General features: G+C 39.9%; 2 protein-coding genes across 5 annotated transcripts in view; both read left to right on the forward strand.

The window, feature by feature from the left end:
* The window catches only part of ccdc57 (coiled-coil domain containing 57), a 120144-nt gene extending 107824 nt beyond the window's left edge, over positions 1-12320 (forward strand). For all 3 annotated transcript variants that reach the window (XM_067576131.1, XM_067576132.1, XM_067576134.1), the window contains one exon: positions 11379-12320. In XM_067576131.1, coding sequence (XP_067432232.1) covers positions 11379-11596 — 218 coding nt within the window. In that variant the 3' untranslated portion in view covers positions 11597-12320. The remainder of the gene's footprint in view (positions 1-11378) is intronic.
* A 2378-nt stretch (positions 12321-14698) lies between these two features.
* Positions 14699-17763, forward strand: part of fasn (fatty acid synthase) — a 78817-nt gene continuing 75752 nt past the window's right edge. Inside the window, exon 1 of one of the 2 annotated variants that reach the window (XM_067576942.1) lies at positions 14699-15014. The gene's annotated coding sequence lies outside the window, so the exon portion shown is untranslated. The remainder of the gene's footprint in view (positions 15015-17763) is intronic. The other variant, XM_067576941.1, reaches the window with a different exon arrangement.

Raw genomic sequence — 17763 nt, forward strand, 5'->3', positions numbered from 1 at the left:
TTGGCAGTGACGGTGTCCACTGGCAATACCTAGGCCGATTGGCAACACTTCAATTTTGTCCATATTTGAATTCTTGGCCATCAGTGTCATGGGCTGAAAATTCAGGTTTGTTTTGGAAATACCAAATGTCACTGTTAAGGTGTTGACAATGGACCAATGACCTCTGTGACCTTGAAATAATGAAGGCCACATTTTGAGGTCTGCGATGAATTTCAACTCCAAAATCATACCAGGTGATCTCTGCAAGCACCTGAACTGAGTGGTGTTAGTCATGTGTTGCTACCATGCTCCTGAGAGGAAATAGCCATGGAGAGGAGATATAAGTCTAAGACACAGATTCTGTATTATATTGTCGATGTTAGGTACCTGTGTAAATTTCACATCATTTAAAGCTATTTTTGTTGAGATATGATCTACTCCATTTCAAATACTTTATAGTGGGATTTCCTTTACTTTCAACCCCTCATTCATTTGTAATTCAATGTGGACATCTTCCCGTTGAGAATACAAAATTCATAGAGATGCAGATTCACCATAGGATTGCTCTAAAACCAGTGCCGATTAACATATTTCAGCTTCATCACCCCAAAAACTTTAGAAAAAAATTTGGTCTGAAATGACCAATTCTCATAAAAAAAGTCTGGGGCTCCATGCTTTTCACCCCATTTGGAGATGTGAAAATGGAGCAAATTATTTGCAGAGCACCTAGAACCACAAAATTTTAGGTGCTTAATCCAGAGCCCAAGGAGAGTATCTGCACCAAATTTGGGGTCTGTAAGTGCCCTGTTGCCCAATCCGTGGCCGTATGAAATATGAGAAATTTTGGGAAAATTAGGGATAGCAACTAGGGTTGGTAACTTTTTTTCTAGGGGACAGTTTTTGATTTCTTGGAGCAGTTTTTGATTTCATATTTTGCTATTAGGCTCATTCTCTGACCATTAGTTGGAAAATGGAGGCCTTCTCGACCTCCAAATATGGATCCAATTGCACGACTTGAAAAAATATGTCACCTTGATGTGTATGCCATATTTAATAAGGGCTGTGTCTTCTTTGGGCTCATTTAGCCCAAATAAGACACAGTGGAACCCCCTCAAAAAGGCCAAAATATATATTTTTTAAATTTTAATGGGAAGGTATCCCCATCAGACAGGAAATTGGACTACAGATGAAAATGAGCCTTTCTGGCTAAATCTGGCATATTTTCAGAAATGTTATTAATATGCACTGTCCCTGTCAAATTAAGTAATAAAATGAAAAAAAAAAATAAATCCCAAAGCCTACTCTCCTACATAGAGAGGGTGTCTGCCTCCCAGACTGAATCTAGAAGATGGTTCCACAGGAGAGGGGCATGATAAAATGAAAAAAATAAATAAATCCCAAAGCCTACTCTCCTACATAGAGAGGGTGTCTGCCTCCCAGACTGAATCTAGAAGATGGTTCCACAGGAGAGGGGCCCGATAGCTGAAGGCTCTGCCTCCCATTCTACTTTTGGAGACTCTAATGGGATAAGTCTAACTCCAACTCTTATGGGATAATAGGGTACCATGAGTTCTTTAAGATATGATCACGCCTGACCATTAAGGGCTTTGCAGGTGAGGAGAAGGATTTTTAATTCTATTCTGGATTTTACAGGAAGCCAATGCATGAGAGAAATCTCTTTTTCTAGTTCTTGTCAGTGCATTCTGGACCAGCTGGACAGATTTTAGAGACTTGTTAGGGCAGCCTGATAATAAGGACTTGCAATAATCCAGCCTAGAAGTGACAAATGCCTGGACTAGTTTTTCTGCGTCTTTTTGAGACAGGATGTGCCTGATTTTTGCAATATTACGTAAGTGAAAAAAGGCAGTCCTTGAAATTCGTTATGTGGGAGTTAAAGGACATATCCTGATCAAAGATAACTCCCAGATGGAGGCCAAGGTAATGCCATCCAGTGTAGCTATATCATCAGATAATGTGCTTCTAAGATGTTTAGGGCCAAGCATGGTAACTTCAGTTTTGTCTGAGTTTAGTAGCAGAAAGTTACAGGTCATCCAGGTGTTTATGCCCTTAAGGCATGCTTGGAGTTTATTTAACTGATTGGTTTCATCTGGCTTCGTTGATAAATATAACTGGGTATTGTCCGCATAACAATGAAAATTTATGGAGTGTTTCCAAATAATATTACCTAAAGGAAGCATATATAAGGTGAATGGTACTGGTCGAAGCACCGAACCTTGTGGAACTCTGGGTCTAACTTTGGCGTGCATGGAGGATTCATCATTAATGTGTACAAAATGAAATCGATCGGATAAATAGGATTTAAACCAGCTTAATACAGTTCCTTTAATGCCAATTAAATGTTCCAGTAATAGGATGTGATGGTCAATGGTGTCAAATGCTGCACTAAGATCTAACAAGACAAGTACAGAGAGAAGTCTTTTGTCCAATGCAATTAGATCATTTGTAACTTTCATCACTGCTGTCTCTGTGCCATGATGCACTCTAAATCCTGACTGAAAATCCTCAAATAAACTATTACGTCGAAAGTCACACAACTGATTGGTGACTGCTTTTTCAAGAAAAGCTGAGAAAATTATGTTTCTCTTTTTATTTTTATTTTTTTACGTTAAAGGGGGCATATGGTGAAATATCCACTTGTTCCAATCTTCATTTTTACAGCATTTATTCATCTGTGGGAAAGGGTGTAACTGCTAAAATTTCAGCCTCTTAGCCCAGGGCACTTGGAAGGCATGTGAAATGGACAAAGTTTGTCCACAAACGCAAGGCCTTGGGCACACCAAGTGGACAAAGGTCATATCTCTATGTGCTAAAATTTTGAGGGCTGAAATTTGAATATGTTGGTCCCTGGGGCTCCAGGAACATGCTCTGTAAATTTCAGCCTCCCAAGCAAGGCTACCCATATACAGGTGGCACTTAATATTTTCACTTTTAAGCCCCTTGGCCAGGTATTGCGAATGGGCACCCCTTACAAGGTACTGCCATTGGAGTAAGTAAAGTTTATTTGTATAGCACCTTTCACAGATACAAAATCACAACTTGCTTTATATTAATGAAAAATACACTGTTAAAGGCAATATCAAAAATAGCAATGAGAACTAACAGTGCATGGCTGACAAGTTAAAATCACAGCAACAACAAACAAATGAGGATAGAGACACATTAACAAGTGCAAAAGTTCCAAAACACAGATGAGAAAATAAACTACTCTTCAGACAGGCTTTTGGTTAGCCTGTCTGAATAGACAGCCTGTCTGAATAGACAGGCTAACCAAACAGAAAAATAAACCACAAACCAAACAAAATCCAGACAGGCTAACCAAAAGCCTGTCTGAATAAAATCTTTCCAGCTGCTTCATGAAGATGTCACAGGAGTTGCAACGATAAAGGGAGAGCATTCCATAACTTAGGTGCAACAGCTAGAAAAGCACGGTCACCTCGGGTTTTATAGCGGGTTTGAGGGACAGCCAGTAATTTTTGTTCAGCAGACCTAAGAGGCTGTTTGGGCATATAAGGGAGGAGGAGGTCAACAATATACTGGTGTTTGACTACGCAAGGCTCTGTAGGTTAGCTCCAGTATTTTAAAATGGATTCAAAATTTAATTGGGAGCCGGCGCAGAGAGGATAAATTGGCATGATACGTGATCTCTTGTTATTTCTAGTTAAAAGTTGAGCAGCTGCATTTTGGACAGTTTGGAGATGGTTCAGAGAAATTTGACTTCAACAAGTAAAAAGAGCATTACAATAATCTAAACCAGAAGAAATAAAAGCATGAATAATCATCTCCATCTCAGTCTTGCTCCCCACAGATCTTAATTTAGCAATGTTCCTTTATTCAAAAAAACATGAGAAAATAACCTGGCTGACATGATTATCAAAGGACAGTGATTGGTCAAAGATGACACCTAAATTTCAAAGGTTATGCTGAATACAAACATTTAACAACCCATGCTGCTTAATGTTTGGAATACAATTTTCAGGAGCACTTATAAGAGCTTCTGTCTTACTTGCATTTAACTGAAGACAGTTGCAGCCATCCAAATCTTGGTGACATCCAAACAATCATTTAAAATGGACAATTGGAGAATCTCATCAGGTTTAAAAGAGAAATACAACTGAATATCAACAGCATAAAAATGATAAGGGATGCCGCTATAACGGCTAATCTGTCCAAGAGGCAGCATATATAAAGAGAACATAGGACCCTGGACAGAACCTTGTGGTACATCACATGATAGAGGCACTGTGTTTGATATGAACTGACCCAGAGAGACTGAAAAACTCCTATCAGCAAGACAGGATGAGAACCAATCCAAAGCAGACCCTGAAATACCCACTAAATTATTTAGCCTCTTTGATAGAATACCATCCTAGTCTCCCTCATCATTTCATTCAAACAAATTAAAATCTCTTTCAGATGCAGCCAATGGACCTCTAGTTTGGTGGCTTTCCATAAGCACGCTGTTTTACATCCTACATTTCCATTAATCCAAAGTGAGGATTTGACAGAGGATAATTGTCTAGATTCAAAAGGAGCCACTATATCCAACTTAGAGGAGAACTGTTCATTAAATAACCGGATCAAGGTCTCCACATCATTACAGCTTAACAGCACATCAGCATCAAATAAAACTGAAGTTTTCAGCTCTAGTTAATGATGTGCCTATAAGACATTTGTTTATGGGGCAGTGGATCCAAATTACAAGAAACATCAGAAAGTACACACCTATTGATCACTTACAAGGAAATCCTCCAAGTGAATATAGTTAGACCGTGTGAAAAAACTAAGTCCAGAGTATGACCCGCTCTATGTGTGGGCCCAGAAACATATTGTATAAAGTTAAAAGACTCAGTTATATCAATAAATTCAGATGCAAACTTAGAGGTAGCATCATCAACGTGAAAGTTAAAATCACCAATTAAAATTTTGTCCAACTTTATAACTGAAGATAAGAACTCAGTAAAATCAGACAGGAAAAGGCCAGGGAGGCCAGGAGATTGGTAAATTCAAATACAATAGAAAGGCGTCAACCAACCAACTTTAGACATATTGAGTTCAAATGAACTCAGTGCTAACCAACTGACAGTCAAAGCAATTTTTAAAAATCACTGCAAGACCTCCACCACAGCTTGACAGCCTCGGCGTGCTGATGAAGTTACAGTCTGCAGGTTTCAGTGAGGAACAGAAAGTCCATATTTTCTTTAATAGATAAGTCTTTGAGGAGAAATGTCTTGTTAGCATTGGAGCGAGCGTTGAGCAGAGCCATCCTGACAGAGGAACTGTCAGGAGCAGCTCCAGTAGGAGCAAGAGAAATGGCAGGTAAACAGGGTCATATCTCAATAGTGCCTTTGGTTAAAAGGCTGACATTTGGTATGTACTATCCTCTCCCCCCAAGGATTATCCGGTGTGAAAACACCAAAACTTTGAAAAATTGGGTACGGCAGAAAAATCATTTCTCCATAGGGAGAATGTAGCTCTTTTGACCAAGGCAATCTAGGGATAATCTAGTTTATTTAAGGCCCTCTCCCCAATTTTCAGGACCCCTTGAAGGTCCACAAAGGGAAGAGTTTTGTTTGTCCAATTGGAGTACCCAGACCCCCATGTTGGGGTATTTGAAATTGATGCCAGGTCCCTTACCAACCTTGATATAACATACTGGTAGGAGGTAAGGGAATTCAGCAAGTCTGATTTGGCTGACATGCTGTGGTAAGTGTATTGTGTCATTTCTGGTTGCTGACTGTGTTAAGTGGTAGCTGCTCTCAGCTTAGCAGCTAACTTAGCTAAGCAGTAAGCGATGGCTTCTGTCTCTTCCTCTCGCTTTCCTGCTCTCTCTTGCTCGGTGTGTCATATGTTTAGCTATTCCTCTGCCTCCTTTAGTGATAATGGTACGTGTAATAAATATAGTTTATTTGCAGTCTTGGAGGTGAGGCTCAGTGAATTGGAAGTGCAGCTCAGCACCATAGAAAACCAATCATTAGCTAATGGAGTTAGCCAGCCCCTAATAGCCAGTGCAAGCTGACCTAGCATAGCTCCTGCTTCCCTGGTAGTTCGCAAGCAGCTGAGAAGCCAGGGTGGCTGGGTGACTGTCCGAAGGAAGCATAGCCCTAAGCAAAAGCCAACGGTTCACTACAAACCAGTTCACGTTTCTAACAGGTTCTCCCTAAGTCAGCAACACAGGCAACCATAGTCAAATGCATTCCTGGGGCCAGAGTGGGTGACATAGAATAAAATTTAAAACTGCTGGCTAAGGATAAGCATGAATATGGTATGATTGTTATTCACGTCTGCGGGAATGATCCCAATTGAGCCAATCGGAGGTCACTAAAATGAATGTTGAGTCAGTGTGTACATATTCAATTCAGTTCAATTCAATTTTATTTATATAGCACCAAATCACAACAAAAGTCATCTCAGGGCACTCTTCACATAGAGCAGGTCTAGACCGTATTTTTTAATTTACAGAGACCCAACAATTGGCGACAGAGGCAAGGAAAAACTCCCCTCCATCCTAAGGAATACACTGTCAAACAGTAACGCAGGTGTCCTAAGGCGAAGTCAGGGAGGACAGAAACCTTCCATGGAGCAGAAGGCCAAAAACGTGCTTGATCTTGATTTTCAGTATGAATACAGACCGTGAAAGCGGATTTTAAGCAGGAGATGTCAGAAAAGTTACCACAGGGATAGCTGGCTTGTGGTGGCCAAGCATTCCTAGTGACATTGCTTTTTGATCCTTCAATGTTGAGTAGAGCCGTTTGTGACAATAGTGGGCCATGTTCCTGGAGACATGGACAGAGTACCAGGCGTCATGGCAGGGTGTGTAGCCCAGGTATGGGTGCTTAAGTGTGGGGCACCAGTGCTCCACTGGTGGGCATGGTTCCTGGAATCCTCCAGCAGACCTGTGGCTGGTGTTTACCCAGGTATTGGTGCTAAAGTGTGGGGTAGAATTGTTCGGTTGGTGGGCGATGTTCCTGGACACCCGGGCAGAGTACCAGGGATCGTGGCTGTATGTGTAGACCAGGTTTTGGTGCTTCAGTGAGGGGTAGAAATGTTTTACTGGTGGGCAATGTTCCTGGAGAAGCAGACAGAGTAACATGGGTAAAGGAATAAAAAATAATTATTTATTAATTTATTATTATTATCTATTATTATTATTTATCTAAATTTATTGAAAAAAATCACTGTGTGGCCAGGGCAAATGCAATTCATATTTTATTCCAGACTCAGGGACCAGATAAAATACAAGACATTACATGGCATAAATTACATCCAATTACACACAATTCAACACACCAACTTCTTAATTTGGTGTAGGTGCCACCAAAACAGCCGTGATCCATCAAGGCATGGACTCCACAAGATGCCTCAAAGTGTTCTGTGGTGTTTGGTACTAACTTTTAGTTTATGCTTGCTGTATGAAATTTGCTATATAAATAAATTTGACTTGACTTGACTGGTATTAGTATAGATGTTATTAACTGATCCTTTAAGTCATGTAAAATGCAAAGTCCCCCCCCCCCCGATTGGACTTGTTTTTGCAACACATCCTACAGATGCTGTATGTGGTTGAGATCTGGTGAATTTGCAGGCCAAGACAATACCCCGAACTCAGTGTTTGTAGTGGGTAAATTCAAACACCCAACGTTTCCCAACAGAAAAAGGCCCAGACCATAACGCTGCCTCCGCCTGCTTGCCTTCTTGCAACTATGCATCCAGCCACCATCTATTCACTTGGTAGACGACGTACCTTGATCTGTCAGTTGACCTCATCCAAGAGGAAATGTGACTTATCAGACCAGACCACCTTTTTCCAATCCTCCAATGTCCAGTTCTGATGCTCAAGGGCCTATTGTAGGCATTTTCTGTGGTGGTGAGGTCGCATCATTGGCATTTTGACTGAGGGTCTGCTACAGAGACCAAGCTGATCGAGGCAGCACTCTACCTTGTGTTCTAACAATTCTCTATGAGAGCCAGTGTTCATTCTGTCCATGAGGTCCCTTACAGTTGCTCTTCTTTGCGCTTGGGCCAGACATGTTAGCTTTAGTTTGCTCATTGTCCAATAAGCAGTAAGCACCCATGTCCCTTTCTGCGGTTTTTCGGGAGTCATTCCTTTGAAAACTTACAGAATGTGCTAATGACTGCCGACCTGGAACACCCAACAAGATGTGCTGTATTTGTTATAGTATCACCCTGCACTCAAGCCATCACAATAAGTCCCTTTTCAATGTCCAATAAGTGTTGCCAACAAATGTCTTTTTCCTCTCATTATTCCTGCTTTTGTCCTGCTGCACCCACCGTAAACATGGCTACCGCTGTGTGTACTAATTAGGATAATCCCCTGCAGCTGTGTCTGATCAGTGTTAGGTGAGAAGCAGCATTTAAAGTGAGTGACTGTGTATAGGTGGTTGTATTGTTTTAGCTATGCAGTGTATACAACTGTGTATCATCAGCATGCTGTATCAGCAGCATCAGTAACTGACCCAGAACTAAGCCTTGTGGGACCCCACAACAGATGTTGAAGTTGTAAGATTTAAAGTTGCCAAGAGACACAGAGAATGTCCTGCCTGTTAGACAGGAGGAGAGCCAGTTAATGACATGGCCAGATAGGCCAACTGAATTTTCCAATCTTCTGAGTAAAATGTCATGATCAGTGGTGTCAAGGGCAGCAGTCATGTCCAATAATACTAAAATGGAAAGTTTGTTTGCAGAGCTGTTGATCTTTAGATCATTTACTACTTTCATAAGTGCTGTTTCAGTGCTATGATTGGTCCTAAAACCAGACTGATACACATCATACAGATTGCGGAGTGATAGATAACTATGCAGCTGTTTGTAGACAGCCTTTTCAAGTATTTTACTAAGAAAGGGGAAATTGTCAAGGGTTAAGGGAGCAGGTGGAGGAGTTTAGTTGGTGTATCACCTCTTCCAGATCATTCAAGGTAATAGGTGAAAAAAATACATTGTGCCCACTGTGGTATGATGATATAGGGTCAGAGACAGACCAGATTCATCAATATGTGTAATTGTTAGATTTTTTTTCCAATATCAGAAACTTTTTCCAGGAAGAAGGTGGGAAATTCATGACATTTAAGTGGTGAGAAAAGCTCAGCAGGAATTCATCTTGCTGGGTTTAGCAGTTCATCAAACATGGAGAATAGAAATTAAGCATTATTTTGATTATTATGTATTCTCTGAGAAATATAGGACTGTCTAGATAGTTTTATTTCTTTTTTATAGTTTTTGAGTGCATTTTTAAAGATCTCGAGGTGAACCAGCAACTTGGCCTTCTACCACTTACCCTCAGCCTTCTGACAGGCTCTCTTTAGCATTGTTATTCTTACCCCTTTCCTTCAAGAAGCTTTTGGTGTTACAGATACCTATTTGGTATTTAAGGGTGCAAGGCTGTCAATAATTATTATATTATTATTATAATGCTTATTTGTGGTTCTGACTGCATTGGCATGCCTGGGGAGCCATGTCATACTAAAAAATATACAGAAATGGTCTGAGATTGCAGCATCTAACCACTAAACTTTTCAAAGCCGTCTGGCCTTCTCTGGGACCTATAATGCTGAATATTCTTAATTTATCACTTATTACTACCATTGTCCCCAGACACTTTAAGATGGCTGTGGTTAAACCTCTACTTAAGAAACCTCACCTTGAGCCAGGCTGTCTTAATAACTATTGACCAATTACTTCTTTTCAAAAGTACTAGAGTGAGTTGTGTCTAAGCAACTTTCAACTCATATATCAAACAGTTATCTGTTCAAACCTTTTCAATCTGCTTTCAGGACCTATCGTTCCACTGAAACTGCTCTTATCAGAGTGGTGAACGATGTTCTACTCGCTATGGATTGAATTCGACCCCTGTGCGTCTACTACTGGAGCTCAGTGTAGCCTTGACACCATTGATCATTGTATAGTCATAGACTGACTGAAATCGAACTTTGGTGTCTCTGGATCCTGTTCGTGGACTTCAGCTCGGCATTCAGCATTATCCCAGAAGTCCTCATCTCCAAACTCATGCAGGTCACTGTCCTGCCTCCACCTCTCAGTGGATCACAAACTCCCTGACAGACAGGAAGAAGCAGGTGAGGCTGGGGAAAATCATATCCAGCACCCAGACAGTCAGCACTGGTGCCCCTCAGGGATGTGTGCTCTCCCCACTGCTCTATCTGTCCTGGAAGAGGGATCCCTCCTCTGTTGCTACTCCTGAGGTTTCTTCCATTATTCCCTGTTAAAATAGTTTTGGGGGGCGTTCTTCCTTATTGGAATCAAGGTTCTACAGATATAGGATGTTGTGTGGTGTACAAATTGTAAAGCCCCCTGAGGCAAATTTGTGATTTGTGATATTGGGCTATGTAAATAAAAATTGACCTGATTTGACTTGACTTGACTTTATGGTAAGTCCACAGAATATCACCTTGTTAAAAATGCACAATCCCTCCACCCAGCGTGAACACAGTTGCAGTCATTGGATCAGTGAAGGACAGATGGTGTGAGGGATGTTACCCAATGTGTGGCAATGTTGGTGAAATTTCAGAGGGTATAGTCTCTGTTAGCTGTTCAGGGAACAGTTGCTCAACCAGAGTGGCTGCCAGATCAGACCAGACAAACTTGGTACACTTGATCATCAAGTTTATTACAGATATTTAACAGCTGTATGAGTAAAGATTAGATAGAAGTCCCTCTTATTTGATTTTGAGCAAGGAGATACTGTACAATTGCAATGTGGAAACAGCAATGAAAGAAAGAAAAGGTATTTAATCTTTGTCTGGATCTTAATGTGCATCAAAATACACATACAGATAGTCACCCATGGGTTAAAGTAGGTGTAGCAGTGATGTTAAGAAAGCTTTTAAAAGCAGTCCTTGGTCCACAACTGAATCTACACCAAACTCTATTGTCCGGAGTTGTTGAGGAGGTGTTAAAATAGTTACAGAGTGCCTGAAAGCCTAATTTGGAGATCTGTGCTCTTAGTCTCTTACTGTCCAGTATGGTGAAGGTTTTGAGTACATCTTTCCTTCCCTTGACTGTTTTCACCAGTGTGGGGGAGTGGTAGGAAGGGCAGAATCCCCTCCTCTCATTCACAACCCCATAGCTGGATAGGCAAGGTAGATTGTCCACATGTTGAAGTGCCTTTGAGCAAGACACTAAACCCCATATTGCTCCAAATTTGTATAGTAGGAAAAAATGCAAGTTGCTTTTGGACAAAAGCATCTGCCAAATGAAGGTTATGTAATTATAATGTTTATCTAAGTGAAGTATCTACATTTTCCTGCCACTGACACCTACAAATGTTAACCTAAACTTGGTTGATTGAAAGATGCCAGCAAATGAAAATGGCATTAATAATGCACCTTTCTTGTCTGCACCTAAAGGTGAAGGTGAACGGAGCAGTGGGGAGGTGGCTGAGCCTGGTGGTGCTGGAGTACAGATGACGGTGTACGGTATCAGTGCTCCCATTCAGAGCCATCCCCCAGCCGAGGTCCAGCAGAGGAGGAACCCCTCTAAAACACCATTTAATACTACCAAGACCAGCAGACCTGGAGCCCCCAACAGGATAAGCAAGATCAGAAACTACAATGTTAAAGAATGACACAAACACAGAGGAAAATCTGTCAGTATACTATCATGGGGAGTCAAACAGCCTGTGAAAACAGTTGTATAAAGTTTTCCATGGCTCCAGAGGAGCTTTGTTGAGTCTGACAAAATACTTTGACGATGCCATCATAATCTCAGATATTAAGATGCATTGTAGGAGTAGGATCCAACTTTTACTGAAGCTTGACCCATACTAAGAACCAAAAGTCAGGACATTTTGTCCTCTGCTGCTATGATTTGGACCATTCATTTTAAGTCTGAATTGCCCACATTTATGGAAGTGGGGGACTCTTTTAAAGCCAATATCTGTAGAATTTCTATGTGATTATAACTTCATCTAAATTATCCTCATGGCATAGTACACACAAGAGTACAATCACCAACAACAGAAATGCACTCCAAATCTAGGAATGTTTCAGATACCAAATCAAAAAAATCTTAATTAAACTTTAGTATGATGTGTTCAATGTAAGAATATGTTTTTATATTCAACTCCTTCCTTCCTTCCAACATCTGAGCTCATGTTAGTTAATCAGTGACAGCCACAATAAAAATACACCTTTAGGCTTTAATGTAATTGTGTTTTGTGTGTGTGATTGTGTGAGTTAATCCTCGATATTTTAAATGTATGTATTGTTCAAGGTTGTTCTATCTGTAATTGCATAATTTATTTACCTTTCATGTTTTCTTTTTCTCAAAATAAAAAAACAGTCCCAAGATTTGTCAAACTGATTGAACTAAATTGCAACACATGCAAATCTAACAACAACTCATTAGGGAAAATAAGCTAATGTCTGCCCAAAAAGTCCCATGGTTCGTATGCCTGAGGAACCTTTGCAGCATGTCATCCCCACTTTCTCTCCATTCATTTCCTGTCATCCAATATCTAATAAAGGCATGAAATATCCCCTGAATAATTTAAAAAATCACCACAATCTAGTTGGTAGATCATCATTGCTTTAGGTACCACTAAGATAAACAGAATTATACTATACTTTCAGAAAAAAACATTAATTCATGCTGATTAAAATTTCATCTCTCTACCACCATCATTTAATGGGACTTGTTAAAGCTATCCAATGTCTCAGAAATAATGTGACTCATAAAGAAATTAATTATTACAATTAATTTCTATTGAACAACATGGACTATGCAATGAATTTCATACATTCACTTGCATTAATGTGATTATCAAGCAAGTCCATGAATGAAAAAGTGCAACTTAATTTGAGCCTGTTTCACTGTTTATCACGGAGTCACTGTGTGCTTCTAAAGCCTGTTATCACTGTGCTGCCACAGTAGGTCAGTAGGAAAAAAATATTTCCTTAGAACATCATGCTGCCTGAAATACTGAACTCCAGTAACCCCAAGAAGTCAGACCAGCTTTCCTGGCTTCGTCATCACTCGGGCCCCGCCCTTTAATCACGCTATCTCCGAACAACACCCTCCCTTATATTGTGATTGGATGAAGCCTCACACCCCCGCTACGGTATTGGCCAATTGACATGTCATTCAGAGTACTGCGTGTGTGTGTGTGTATGTGTGTGTGTGTGTGTGTGTGTGTGTACGCGCGCGCGCGTGCGTGCGTGTAACCGATGTGTGATGGTGCAGACGCTGGTCTGTACATTTATGTTTGATGTAAAGTTATGTAATGTTAAATGCTGGTGTCACAGATGGCTGCTTATTGGCAAGTGTGAACGTGAGAATGGTAAAGGTTCACAGTCTTCTATTTGAGGGCAAGAAGAAAAAGCAGATGTTTAAGAGTTTATTATCTATAGGCTAGATCTGTGTTGTAAACCTACAGTGATCAAAATATAATTGCTGATGGATGTGACAAAGCACACTATTACTATTTAAACGATCAATTATTGTTTTATTTATTAAAGTAAGACAAATGTTCATAATAGGACAGGACACAGGCCAAATCCTATTTGTGCTAATTTACAGTTTATTTAAACCAAACTCTCACCTCGACTTGTAGGGATGGCAATTTTGGTCTGTTGCTTAGTTGGTCCACCACATTGGTTCAGACTGAAATGTCTCAACAAATATTGATGATTACCATGCCATTTTGTACTGACATTTGTGGTGCCCACATTATGAATGTTGCTGACTTTCATGATCCTCTGACTTTTCCTATTACACCACCAGCAGGTCAAAATTTTCTCTTAATTTGTACTCGATGCATATACCTGCTAAACATCAACATATTATCATTGTGAACACGTTATTATGCTTATGTGAGCATTTAGTAAGCTCAAAGCACACACTGTGTAGCTGCTAGAATGGTTGTAGACAGGTCCACATCTCATGATGAAAACTAATTGAGGAAAAGTTGAAAGCCCTGCCAGATTGGACAGTCAGTGATCAAAAAGCATTACCTTCCATCAGCTGCTGACAAATATTTGAGAAATAATTTTGCTGAGTCCTGCACAATATTTCGAAAGTTTTGACTTGAACATTGCTCCGGTACATTTCTCAATATACCATTTGTACCAGTGTTACCCATTGAAGCCTGTCAAATCAGACATTTTCGAAATGAAGCCCCTTTGAGTTTTGAGTGCCACAAGCTCCACAACCCGTAAAAATGATTCATACATCGATGAATTACAGGTAAGTTCACCATGGTTTGTTGGTGGTCACTAGCATTTCGCACCTAACATTCACCCATGCAGAGCCAAGGTTACTTCATCGGGCAAGAAGGACGCACGTCAATTTAGAGTTTCCACTGGCTTGTATGTCTTTGGATAACCAGTATGATGAAAAATAAATATTAAAAAAAGTAATATCCTAGCCTAGAGAGCAACACAATTTCATATGTTGTTGCATTAAGATCCAGTGCAACTATGTAATAAAGATATCATTTGGCTGGCGTCAGATGTGGCATCCAGCGTTTAGTCCAACTTTATTTTTAAGCTATATTATTATTATTTCATGACATTTTGTAGCCATATGCAGCTGCTGCCTGCAGTCTGGTCGTCCAGCCGGGCGGAGCAGCGAGAATGACAGTGCCGGTCCGGCCGAGAACAGAATTCGTTTGAACTCTAGTAACCCCGTCTAAACATTTTCTTTTTTTCTCTCTGTGACTACGGGGGCGTTCAACGAATTACTTCATCACTGGCTGGATCCGGGAGCTCTGCCTCTTTTCTCATTGGACTATGCGGCCAAGCCAAGCCGTCAGCCCATGTGGCGTGGCCAGGAAGAATGTGAGACATTTAAATTCATCAGAGAAAAAAGATTCAAAGAAGAACGGATGCTAACGTTGTATAGACAGGGAAACGACAGAGACAGCGATTCCTCCCTACCATCATAACGGAAATAACGAAGAGAATACATGCCAAACAAGTGCTAACATCTCACCAAGTAGTTTCAATTCGTGATATTTGGGGAGCAAACCGGTGTAGACAACACAGGTAAGATCGCTAATCGCTATTAGCTATAACGTCGTCACTGCTATTATGCGTCACTTCTCTTTTATCGAGATAAAACGATAGCAAACTAAGCTGAATATAAGGCTGTAAAAAATTATAATCAAATTTTTATTTTAACAGGTTTAGGTCAAACAGCTGAAACGTATTCCAGAAATGGGGCAGTGTCTCTCTGTCTTTATCTCTCTCAATCAGTTTCTGTGTCTGTCCCTCTATCATTCTTATTGTCTCATTTTTCTGACCCAGGTCTTCATCACTCACATTCAGTTTTTCTCCGTATCACATTTCCGTATATCTTCCCCCTGTGAGTTTGTTGTCTGTCGCCTTCCGCTCTCAGCAGCCTCTCACTCTGCTCTCGCCCATCTCTTCCTCCTGCCCAGTCTGCATCATTTTTTGATGAATTTGCTGATAACGTCTCTTTTTCCCTTCCTTTTAACTGACCTAAAATGTTTTATATTGTAGGAGTATGTGTTTAATAGCCTACAGGCAGTTAGAATCAAACAAGTAATAAACAGAAAGTGATTCTTGGATCATGGCTAAAATATATTTTCAGTCTGAAAGTTATGTTGTAGTCTGTTTGTGTGAAGACTCGTGCTCACATTAACAGATGGGTTTAACAGGATGGACATATTCTTAAATATATTTTGGACACACCTTCCCATCAAGGAGTGCCCAAACCTTTTACGGGCAATGTATCTTAAATATATTTATATTTATATAATTAATATATAATCAAATTATAATAATAAGTCCTCTAGCACTGCAGTCTGAAGGGTCCAGTGTGTAAGATTTAGGGATGCACCAATCCGACTTTTTCAGTCCTGATACCGATGCAGATACCTGGACTTTGGGTATCAGCCGATACCAAGTACTGATCTGATACCAGTGTTTAATAAACTGTATGCCTCACTGTGTGGAAGAAACTGGGATCATTCTTTTATGTGTAAGGCAACATCAGACTCAACTTTGCTTTCCTAACATTACTTTCCTAACTTTTTAAAGCAAAATGTAACACATAAGTATGTTTATATGTTTAAAATTATTAATCCATGAGTGAGTGATTCAAGTCATTCGTTCACAGGGAAACAGTCACTGAGTGAGTGTTTTAAGTCATTCGTTTGCAGTAGGAGGGGTGTGCTCAAGACAGCAAATATACAGCTGATTCGGGTTGCTAACGTTTTAGCTGCAATGATTCAATAACATTTGTCTTGGACTGAAATCCAGATATATAACATTATCTAGATTGATATTATATGCGTAGGCTCACATTTAACGTTACTGTGTGCAGGACACACACACGTAACATATCTGTTTTGAAAAGAGGACAGCTATAAGGATACACTCACTGAATGGAGTGTGTGTATGTGTGTGTGTGTGTGTGTTGCTGCTAATCTGTTTAAAATAAACAAAAAATGTAAACTATATAGGATTTTGTGGATTGAGTTAAGTAAACCTACCGAGATGTGGTGTTAACCAAAAGCAGCAGGTTCTCCGTCAGAAACACAGAAACCCGAACAAATCCAACTTTCTGAGGCAACTGACAGTAACACTGAGAAACTTACATTTTTTACTGGAAAGTTCAGCTGAGCCAGAGTGATGGTGACATGACAGAGAGAGGAAAGTAATCCTGGAGGGGAAAGTGCCTGAAGTAATGAAAACACAACAATTCTTATTTTCAGGTGATCATACACTAATTAAAACATACTTATGAATATTATATTCCATTTCTGCCAAGTCCGTTCCACTAGATGCCAGTAAATTCTACACATTGGACCTGTAAGCCTAACATCCTCACCAGAACTTTACTAAATCCATAAATGAACTGTTAAGCTCCACATTCTCTGAACAATAATGATTCAAACATAATGCAAGACTATTTATTTAATACTGTAGCTCTTTACTGTTAATTAAGATCGATTCATTTAACTGCACAGGCTGTTTCATTTTACAAGTGATGAACAGAAGTTACTCGAAAAAAAATATGAAAAAAAACACTAGCTCTCTTGTAGAAAGCAACTTAACTTTTGACTAATATTATAACGTTAGATACGACCTGATTATTGAATCTAGTTTGTCATTCAGGTCTCAGTCACTCTGTGTGTGTGTATGTTGGCTGACAGTGACTTGCCATGACTGATTGTCTGTTTTGCTGCAGTGCCTAACGAACAGTTTTTGGAGGCCAAAGTGGTCAAGTCAAGTGAAGTCAAGTCAGTTTTATTTATATAGCTTCAAATCACAACAGATGTTATCTCAGGGCACTTTTCAGATAGAGCAAAGAAAAAAAACATTAAATCACATAGAAGTACTGTGAATGAGTTAATTTTAACTTGTAGATGAGACATTCTACTCATGTCAGTTGGAGGATATGAAATGTGTTTTCACAAGTTTTGTTCCTTTAGGGAGACTAAGTGTGTATGAAAGAGAAACTGATCTGGCTTTAACTCTGCAATCCAGGAACAAGTTTATCTTCTTCAAGGAAGAGTATCATGTGATATAGTTTAGCTTTTGTCTGTATTGTGTTTGGTCCATGACTGTGTGACAAGTCAGATCTTGTTGTGGGGTGCTGCTGTATGAGTCAAACAGTCTAATATTCAGAATGTTAGGGCTGGTGGGAGTGCAGTAAGGGATAACTGTAAAAGACAATGAAGATAGTCATCTTTGTTGAATATAATTTGTAATAACAGTCATTACAGCATGAGGCAGCAGTGGTCAGACACACCAGTTTATCGAGTGC

This window comes from Thunnus thynnus, chromosome 20 (genome assembly GCF_963924715.1).
Source record: "Thunnus thynnus chromosome 20, fThuThy2.1, whole genome shotgun sequence".
Taxonomy (NCBI): domain Eukaryota; kingdom Metazoa; phylum Chordata; class Actinopteri; order Scombriformes; family Scombridae; genus Thunnus; species Thunnus thynnus.